The sequence below is a fragment of the Triticum aestivum genome, chromosome 3B, assembly GCF_018294505.1.
Source record: "Triticum aestivum cultivar Chinese Spring chromosome 3B, IWGSC CS RefSeq v2.1, whole genome shotgun sequence".
Taxonomy (NCBI): Eukaryota; Viridiplantae; Streptophyta; class Magnoliopsida; order Poales; family Poaceae; genus Triticum; species Triticum aestivum.
In genome coordinates this window covers 618,497,518-618,507,935 of record NC_057801.1, presented here as the reverse complement: position 1 = coordinate 618,507,935, position 10,418 = coordinate 618,497,518, and the positions used below count along the sequence as shown (strand labels likewise).

The following is a 10,418-nucleotide window of genomic DNA, read 5'->3' as shown; positions in this document are numbered from 1 at the left end:
CCATAGGACAGCACCAATAATAAAACATGCAACTCAAACCAATCATAGCAATTCATCAATCACCGATAGGACAACGAAAATCTACTCAGACATCATAGGATGGCAACACATCATTGGATAATAATATGAAGCATAAAGCACCATGTTCAAGTAGAGGGTATAGCGGGTTGCGGGAGAGTGGAGACCACTGAATATAGAAGGGGGAAGGTGATGGAGATGTTGGTGAAGATGGGGAGGTGTTGGTGAAGATCGCGGTGATGTTGATGCCCCCCGGCAGCGCTCCGGCGCCACCGGAAGCAAGGGGGAGAGAGCCCCCTTCTTATTCTTCTTCCTTGACCTCCTCCCTAGATGGGAGAAGGGCTTACCCTCTGGTCCTTGGCTCCCATGGCTTGGGAGGGGCGAGAGCCCCTCCGAGATTGGATCTATCTCTCTGTCCCTCTCTGTTTCTGTGTTCTGAGATTCTGCCCTTCCATCGTTTCTTTTATATCCGGAGATCCATAACTCAGATTGGGGTGAATCTTTCGCCCAGATTTTTCTCATAAAACTAGCTTTCTTGCGGCAAAAGAAGGGCGTCAACCTCCCTACGGGGTGCCCAGTCCAAGGCACGCCTGCCTCCCTGGGGCGGGCCCCCCTGTCTCGTGGCCCCCTCGGGCATCGTCTCACGTTGATTCTTCCTCCCAAAAATCAAAAATATTCCAAAATAATTCTCCGTACGTTTTTGTCCCGTTTGGACTTCGTTTGATATTGGGTTTTTGTGAAACATAAAACATGCAACAGACATGAACTGGCACTGGGCACTGGATCAATATGTTAGTCCCAAAAATAATATAAAAAGTTGCCAAAAGTATATGAAAGTTGAATAATATTGGCATGGAACAATAAAAAATTATAGATACGATGGAGACGTATCATGGCGCGTCACCATTGGCTCTGGGCAGAGGCTGGATGGCGGCTGGCCTCTAGGGCAGCGCCAAGTGGCAAAGTGGAGGTGGCCGGCGGCGGATTTGAGGGGAATGAGGGTGGAGGCGGCACTGGATCCGAGGGGGAGGGGGTCTAGGGGTAGGGGAAGACTAGGTTAGCCCGGTTTTGGAAGGAAGGGGTGTATATATATGGTAGGTGCTAGGGTTAAGGGATTTTGGAGCGTTTCGGAGCCTCTGATCATGGTCCGTTGGTCCGGAGTGGAGGGAGTCTAGGTAGGTGGGCTATGTAGATGGGTTTGGCTGAGAAGAGAGAGAAGCAGAGCAGCCCGGCGGCAGTTTCCGGAAACCGAAAACGTCTGAGGAATAAACCAACTATATTGCGGCTGTATGTTTTACCGGTTGGGCAATCAAACGAACTCCGAATGCGACGAAACTTAGCAAGCGGTCTACCTACACTAAAATAAGGCCGCACACCAACTTTCATCCCATTCTGAGAACATTTTTGTGCCACTTATAAAAATAATATCTCGGAGGTGCCGGGGCGCATGCGAGTGTCTGGACTCAGAATGGACAACAAAGAGAACTAGGAGGACCTGGATGGATGCATGTTTTGAAAAACATGCAGATGATGACATGGCAAAGTGCAACACGCAAGTGAATGACATGGCAACGATAGCGAATACTGGAAGACACCTGGCACGTTGGTCTCGGGGCGTTACAACTCTCCTCCACTAACAGAAGATCTCGTCCTGAGATCTTAGGAATGAGACGGAAGAAAAAGAGGAAAAGGTGAAACAAGAGTGCAAGAGAGAAGATGAACAAGGTCGAGAGCACTCGGGTAGAAAGATGAACGGCGAATATGACGAGAATCAAAAACTCAAGGGATAAGATAGGCTCTGAAACCACTCCGGTTAGACAAGGTAGAAAATAAATAAGAATGAAAAAATTTGGGCAGCACTCCGGCTGAAATGGAAGGAATGGAACATGAGCTTCAGAATATGGAATGACCCTTGACGAGAAGAACAACCCAATGCCTCCGGAAGAATAGAGGAACGAAAAGAATCGGATAAGAGAACAACAACTTCCACCACGAATGAATTAGATAGCATCCTTAGAAGAGAGGATTAAACGAAGTTGTTGAGAAAAGCAACAACAAAAGAATAAGCTTGTTGTGGACTTATGGAAAAAACATCTCAAAAACTTGAGGTGAAGTTATGCCAGAACCGAATGCTTGAATAGCCAAGAAGAACAAAGAAATGCAAAACTCCTCTTCACAAGAATACAGAGAATTAATTGCACTTCGAGATGCAAGAAGAATAAAAACTTGAGCTCCACCAACAAGAATCTTGACAAACTCTTGAAGAATGAATTAAAGCATGCAGAGCCACCATGAAGAACTCCGGCGACAAAAGGATGATGAGATAGGATGAAGGATGAAAGAATAAGATTAATCCTTGCGGTGATTTAGATGGAGGTTCCGATGATATGGCCGACAAAATTTTGAACTCCAGAAAAGAAAAGATGAAAAACACTTGGAACTAGAATTTATTCATCAAGAACAAACTCTGAAGGAAGGGATTACTTGACGACGATGAAATAAGAATAAGAATTACGTTATGCTTATCCTATCAAATTTAATTGATGACAACCGGATTTGGCATGCAACTTATTCCTCTTGAAAAGGATTGAGGAGTGACATAGCACAAACTTGAGAAGGTCTTCTACAAGCCACTGGTAGGATTGGGAAGAACGAATGAATTGATATGATGATAAAGGAAGAGGAATGCTGAAGGAAGCACAGTAAGAATTAGAAAATGACTGATGAAAGAGAATAAATCACCGGGAGGATTTTGAAGAACAAATATGCTTGAGGAGATTTAGATGCAAAAGAACGAAGAGATAACGAGCTGAAAAAAGAATACTTGACAGATGCGCCGGGATAATTGGATAATGGTAGCTGGAATGTGAGGACGAAGAAATCTTCTGGAATGATGGCCTCTTGAAATGAAATAGAAAACAACTTATGAAATACTCCAGATGGGTAAGAAAAGAATATCTGACAACCGGAATAATTCGAGAGGATAAGAAGAAGCTGGAACCACGGAACTTCGAGAGAACAGACAAGATTTAAAATAAACTCTTCTTCGGTCTTCAATTGTGTAGAATGACATCGAAAAACACCACCAAAATTGTTGGCATACTCCAGAAAATGGAAAGAGGAAAGGTTGAACCAAAGATGAAAATGATTTGAAGGCGAACTTGGAATAGGCATGTGAGTGATGGGAAATCATTCTTACATCACACTTTGAAGAGAATTGGGAATAGCTCCAGAATAATCAGAAGAGCCAGGTAAGATCCTGGGAAAAGACATGTGGGTTAGGGCCCACTAAAAGAAAACACCATTGAAAAAGGATTGTTGAAGAGATAGATGATGCACCAGAACAATTGAAACATTTGAATGAGGTGACAACCTCGAATTAATTGCAACACACACGAATCCCCTGAGATGTCTTCCGCACTCTGGAACAATTAAATGGCGAGAGGCGAACGAGCAAAGGGAATACTTGATCCAAGGGAAAGAATATGATCAACCCGAAAAACTTGAATTGAGTCCACCGGAAAAGAAAAAGAGATGAAGAATGTCAAACGAGACGAGAATTCACCATTGAGATAATTGAGGAAAGACTGAAGAGGCGCCGCACGAATGAAATTGATGGTCGAAAGAGACTCAGACTCCGGGAAGAAAAAGGGTGGGAGGGCGGGAAAACAAAGGCAACTGGGAACAGGGAATCGACGAATAACTTAAAGAGAAAAACACCGGTTGAAATAATTGAGGAAAGAATGTAGAGGCTTCGCACGAGTAGGATGGATACTCGATTACGGACTCCGACTCTGAGAAGAAAAAAGGGTGGGCGAGTGGGAAAAAGAAAACAATTGAGGATTGATCCTGCAAAAAACAAAGAGGTCGAATCAACTTGACGAGAAATGCACCGGATGAAAAGGGCTGAGAACCAACGATCGAAAAAACTAACCGCGTGAACCTAAAGAAAAATTTTTAAGGGGAAGAGGAGTAATTCAAAACACCTACGTCAAGATTCCTCACCAGAGCGACGAAGGGGCTGAAGGGACTCGAAGGTCCCACCAAGGATAGAAGCGCATATTGAAACGCTTTTGCAAGGTGGATATCATTACATCGTACCATTACACAATAGCTGGGGATACATACAAAATGCATACAATGCCACATGAATACAACAACATCATACATGGGAGCAACATCCGACTACGGATGAAACACAAACAGAAAATCAAACGACATCCAGCCTGCTAGCCCAGGCTGCCGACCAGGAACCTATCGCCTGATCGAAGAAGAAGAAGCAGAAGAATAACTCCAAAACGAGCAAACGTCGCTCTCACGTCTTGATCATCGCATTACCTGTACCTGCAACTGTTATTGTAGTAACCTGTGAGCCACGAGGACTCAGCAATCCCATTACCATGGGTATCAAGACTAGCAAAGCTTAATGAGTATGGAATGGATAAGTGGTGAGGCTGCAGCAAGCGACTAAGCATGTATGGTGGCTAACTTACGAATACAAGAATGAGATGAGAAGCTACGCAAACAGTCGCAAACTAGTAATGATCAAGAAGTGATCCTGAACTACTTACGTTCAAACATAACCCCACCGTGTTACTTCTCGACCCACTCGAAAAGAGACCATCATGGTTACACACGCGGTTGGAAGTTCAAATCTGGTGTGAAGTTCTCTACAACCGGATATTAAAAACTCCCATCTGCCACATAATCGCGGGCATGGCTCATGAAAGTTTAAACCCTGCAGGGGTGTCCCAACTTAGCCCATTATAAGCTCATGAACCGCGGAGACAATCCTCCATCGCGGGACATCCGATCAGACTCGGGATTCTGGGCGGGGTTTCTCATCTACAGTATGCAGACGATATGCTGCTGTTGTTTGAGCCAGACGGGCATAGCATAGCTACGGTCAAAGCTATCATGTTGAGCTTTGAGCTTATGTCCGGCCTTAAAATGAACTTCCACAAATGTGAAGTGATTTCCATGGGGATGGGGCCGGCCGAGGGTCAGGAAGTGGCAGATATGCTCAATTGCAAATTGGGCACTCTCGCATTCCTATACCTCGGGCTACCAATAGGGGATCGGGCTCCTACCATTCAGGACTGGGCCCCCCTTTGTAATATGGTAGCGGGCCGGGTTGGGCCATGGCGAGGTAGATTCATGTCGTCAGGAGCGCGACTAATCCTTACCAATTCTAGTCTATCCTCGTTACCCATGTTTACCATGGGCTTGTTTCTGTTGGCCAAAGGTGTGCACTCCAAGCTCGACACGCCTCAGTCCCGGTTCTTTTGGGAAGGAGCCGGCCCCAAACGAAAGTACCACCATGTCAAATGGACGGCCGTGTGCCATCCCAAGTCCCAGGGGGACTGGGGATGATGAATTCCAGGCTGATGAACGTGGCGCTCATGTGCAAATGGATCTGGAAGTTGTCTCAAAGGGAAACTGGGCTTTGGGTAGACCTACTCAGAGCCAAATACTTCCCGACGAGCAACTTCTTTGCGGCCACAGGGAGGGGGTCTCCCTTCTAGAACTCTATTCAGGAGCTTAAACCAATATTCGCCATGGGGGCAAAGTTTCTGGTCAAAGACGGGTGCTCAACTCGCTTCTGGCTGGACCTCTGGATTGATGACCAACCCCTTTGGTCCAGGTTCAGAGACTTGTTTAACATAGCGCTTGAACCAAGCATGTTTGTGGCTCAAGCTATGGTTGAGTCCCCGCCGGTGTTGATGTTCCGCCGTGAACTCACCGGCCCGGAGGCGACAAGTTTTGGAAAGTTGTTGAATCTTGTTGAGGGGGTGGCTTTAACCCAAGGCCCGAACGTTGTGTTGTGGCACCTCAACGCCTCTGGCAAGTTCTCCGTAAACTCCCTATACCAAGCTCTCGCTAGAGGCCCCCACCAGTAGGTAGCTTCCGGGCTATGGAAAGCTAGGTTGCCCCTCAAGATTAAAGTCTTGTTATGGCAGCTATGTCGTGACAAACTTCCCACGTCCGTCAACATAGCCAAATGCAATGGTCCGGCCAGCGGGCCTTGTGCAGTCTGCGGGGAGCCAGAGACCGCTAACCATGTTTTTTCCATTGCCACCTAGCCCGATTCGCGTGGAGTGCGGTCCGCGAGGCCGTAGACCGGGACAGGGATCCCAGGTCTAGTTCTGAGATGTGCGCTCTCCTTTCATCAGTTAGTGGCACCGCTCGATGTGTCATGTGGTGTTGCGTGGGGGCGTTACTCTGGGTAGTTTGGCATATTAGGAACAAGCTTACTATTGAGGGATCCTTCCCCTCTCATTCGGCTGACGTGATCTTCAAATGTGTCATCTTCTTGCAGCAGTGGGCGCCATTGGGAAGGTGCCAAGACATTGATCTCCTGCAGCTCGTTCTTGCTCGTCTTCGTCAGGTCAACGCTTTGGCAAGAGCTCCTGCGCCGCCCCCATAGGGATGTGTGGCACCTTTTGCTTCATCTCCGCGAGCCTGCGTGCTCTGTTTCAGACGGCTTCGGCTTGTAATCCAAAACTTGTTCCCCTCGCGTAGCTTGATCTTTTGAGGGTGTCTGATGCGTTGTAAGACTTTATGCTCGTGTATTCTGCCTGTTGTGGGCTTTATTCAGTTAAAGTCGGACGCTCCTAGCGTCTTCGTTATAAAAAACAGTGAAAGCAAATGGAGCTAGCTAGGACCTGGCTGTCCCCAGCTACCGGGGGCGGAACAGAGCGATATGGGAAAAGTCCAAAATAAACCTTGAACTTGTAGGCGAAAGCTAAATCAAACCCTGAACTCTCAATCCCTGAAATCAGCACACCAAACTCTCGGATCCCGGTCTATTTTGAACCTGGAGAGGTTTTAGTTAGCATCGCTGAATTGGGCCAGCCCATTAGCGTAGTTGCTCGTGCTGCTATATTTTTCCTTTATTTTTTATCTTTATTTCGGTTTGTTTTTTATTTTGTGTTTCATCGTTTTCTTTTTATTTTCTTCATTATACTTTGTTTTTTATCTAGTTTTTCTTTCTTCGTTACACTTTTTTTTGTTTTTTGAATCTCTTCATATTGTTTGTTTTTTTCGCATTTATTTTGTTTCTTTACCGGTAGCTGGTTTTCTTTTTTACACAAGTCTAATTATTCTCAGTACCCAATGTACATTTTTAGCGCAGACATGAAATATTTTTGATACACTTTCGATGTTTTTCAAATACATTACGTACATTTTTTAATATACATGTTTTCAATACTTTTTTGAATACATGGTACTATTTTTCTGAATACACGTTTTACAGTTTCTTAACAACAATAAACATTTTATAAACTACATGAACATTTTTGTACATTGTTACACATTTTTAAGATTGTATACGCTTTTTTCAAACACATGTCACATATAGTCTTTTAAAGGTATGACACACTTTTCTACATTGTATACACTTGTTTTTGAAATGTCACAAGCACATATTTGAATCACACGAATATTATTTTACATTTTACATTTTTTTAAATGCCACATGCATTTATCTAAACTCGTGATATTTTTTAGATGTCACAAACATTTTCTTTACACATTTGTTCAGGTTTCAAAATTTGTTCCCAGTTTTACAATTTTCAAAAAGTGTTCAGACTTTCAAATTTTCTTCAGCTTTCAAAAATGTTTATGTTTCAGAAACTTTTTGCTTTTTCAAAAAAAGATTTTTTTTCCTTAAAGTATTCAGAATTTTTTAAACTTGTTCACACTTTATAAAATGTTCGGATATTTCCAAAATTATTTATGTTTCAAATATTTGTTTGCCCCTAAAAAATATTTTCAAAGATCAATAAATACAACGGGGCTCGTACTAAATCGCTCATAGTTCTCTTCACTAGTGGCTAGCACGATGAGTTCAAATCTGTAAGGTCCCAAGTTCTACTCAGCCCTAGTGTTTTTTGTCACTTGGCTTTTTAAGGAAGAGAAAGACTCTTTACGTCGCGCAAAAAGGAAAATAAAACTTGCTTCGTGCCTGATGGGCCGGCCCAGTTGAGTCCAGAGCTAACCATCCGGGATTTAACATGCCACGTCGACAATCCCTGGTTGGAAACTTGCTCAAGGTTGAAAATAGGCCGGGATCAGAAAGTTCGGTGTGCTGATTTTCGGGATTTAAAGTTTGGGGTTTGATTTGGCTTTTGACAATAAATTCAAGGTTTATTTTACTTTTTCCCAGGACACAGCGGTTGCGTGTTGCTGACCGAATCGTAGACACATCTCGCAAATACAATTTCGTTTCCACCCTGAACTTCAACACGTGTCAAGCCATTATTTGCTTTGACGCACACTCTCTTAGACCGTCTCACCAGATATGCATTCACATCAATTGGCGAACCGGATGATGTTGGTCTGCTCGAAGTGCTCGGCGACGGCCCTGTAGGTGGCCTGCGTGGGGTGGACGGAGTCCCAGAACATGTACTTGGACGGCGTCGCGCACGTCGGGACCATATCGGTGCACAGCGGCCCCATCTCCAGGAGCCCGGTGCCGCAGCAGCCCTTGCTCGCCTCCACGAAACCTGCACCAGATCGGGCGTACAGCAAGCAGTTAATAACAACAGTAGACACCGTCTCGTACGTATGCATGGCATGGGATCCCTGCACGTCTATCACTGCATGCGATCATGTGTGGGTGGTCGGATGGGCGGAGGCCCCTACTCACCGTACTTGTCGGGGTGGTCGACCATGTCCTTGAGCGGGCTGTAGATGTCGGCGTACACGGCCCTCGCCCCGGGCGAGCCGGCCTGGAACTCGGCGAGCATCCGCTGGAGCTTGGCGTTGTAGCACTCCGCCGCCGCGTTCTGCTCCGCGATGCACCCCTGCGGCCTCGGCGGCTGCTGCAGCTCGGCCATCGTCAGCTGCAGCGGGAGGCACCCCACCGGCGGCAGCCCCGCCACCAGCATCCTCCGGGCGCCCAGGTCGTACATGGCCTGCATGCATCAGTAGGTACGTGCATTGAGCGCAGGGCCCATTCACATTTGATGCATGACGATGCATGCTTTAAACCACGTACGGTAACAGAATTCATGCTCTCGACTGGTTTCCAGCTCGTGGTGGTGCACAGCTGCACATGACGCATCTGCATTCTACTGTAGGGATGATTATGACGCTTGCTTGCTGGAGCAGAGCGCCCGGACTAGCTACAAGTGGTTCGTGCGTGCGTGATAACGCCACTGTCACTAGCCCAGTGCCTCACCGCCTTTCTTTCATACGATGAGACAGGCGCGATTCTAGTGTGATTGCGCGTGTCCTCTTCCCACAAATGCAAGTGAAGATTTGCGGCCACTATCTACGCGTCACGGAATAAGCACACCCAGACATGACAGCTGTTCGTTATTCAACGCCTACTGTGGTTATAGGAGTGCTATTTTAACTAATCTCTCCACAAAGTGCTCAACTAATTAAGCTCAAAGGTCTTTAGTGGGGGCAGTCAAGCTCGATCTTGCTGATATTTTGGAAAAAAGAGCAAGAAAAGAGATACTTTACCTGTATGTAAGATCGAAGGTTGCCGATGAGGAGGTCATGGTACTGCTCGAGCGTGTACTTGCTCCTCCCCGACGGCAGCATGTAGTAGTTCATCATCATGTCGTTGGTCGCGGCGGACACGAGGAACACCGACTTCTTCACCACCTCGCCGGCCTTCCGGGCGCCTATCTTGCCAAGGAGCTGCTTGAAGTCCGCGAGCTGCGAGCCGAACGTCGCCACGCCGGCGTTGGTGGCCGTGGCGTCGTCGAGGCCGGAGCCGGCGGACGCGAAGCAGACGCCCGTGGATAAGTCCGCGACCGTCAGGTTGGCGGCGCCGGAGCGGTACGCCGGGAGGAGCTCCTTGATGCCGAGCACCTCCACGAGGTAGTCGGTGAGGAGCTTCCCGTCGGAGAAGCGGCCCGTGGGCGCGCCCCCGGGGAACTCGCGGCCGTAGGGCGCGTGGTCGGCGCGGACCATGGTGGGGAGGACGTTGTTGTTGCCCGTGTCGAGCGTGGAGTCGCCGAACGCGAACACGGCCGGGATGTCCTGATGCGGGAGCCTCGGCAGCGGGGCGTCGTCCACGGCGGTCGCCGCGACGGCAAGGTAGACGGCGGCCAGGACGGCGAGAAGGGACGCGAGCTTAGGCCCCATTTTTGGCAAACGAAACGCACGAGTTACGGGGCCGACCACAGTAGTGCAGCTGCCCGCGCTCGTGTTTATATAGCGAGCGTTGCCATTGGCGCGCGCCGTTGCTATCTGTCACGATTCTTTTTTAGAAAGATTATTATCTGTCAAGACGGCCATGGCGCGAACCACTCATCTCAGTAGAGCCAGGGACGATCGAGATGCCATTTGCGGCGACAGCAAAGGACACGTCGAGTTACGTAGCCCCAATTCTGGGCAAAGAAAGGTTGGAAATGGTCCAAGTCATCAGTGCATGTCAC

The 10,418-nt window shown here is 47.4% G+C and overlaps 1 protein-coding gene across 1 annotated transcript; it reads right to left on the bottom strand.

Moving 5' to 3' along the window:
* Nucleotides 1–8,148: 8,148 nt before the first annotated feature.
* LOC123071296 (GDSL esterase/lipase At2g40250) lies at nucleotides 8,149–10,197 on the bottom strand. The gene is made up of 3 exons (XM_044494823.1): nucleotides 9,496–10,197; nucleotides 8,672–8,939; nucleotides 8,149–8,528 (listed from the first exon to the last, which is right to left on the bottom strand). The coding sequence occupies exons 1-3, from the start codon at nucleotides 10,123–10,125 to the stop codon at nucleotides 8,335–8,337; spliced, it is 1,092 nt and encodes a 363-aa protein (XP_044350758.1). The 5' UTR covers nucleotides 10,126–10,197; the 3' UTR covers nucleotides 8,149–8,334.
* Between the last annotated feature and the right edge of the window lie 221 nt (nucleotides 10,198–10,418).

What these genes read in the sequence shown, in the direction of transcription:
- LOC123071296 (XM_044494823.1), bottom strand. Translation starts at nt 10,125, where the DNA reads ATGGGGCCTAAGCTCGCGTCCCTTCTCGCCGTCCTGGCCGCCGTCTAC. An exon ending in ACCTTCGATCTTACATACAG is followed by an intron (nt 8,940 to 9,495) that starts GTAAAGTATCTC and finishes TGATGCATGCAG; the next exon opens with GCCATGTACGACCTGGGCGC. An exon ending in CGACCACCCCGACAAGTACG is followed by an intron (nt 8,529 to 8,671) that starts GTGAGTAGGGGC and finishes GATCTGGTGCAG; the next exon opens with GTTTCGTGGAGGCGAGCAAG.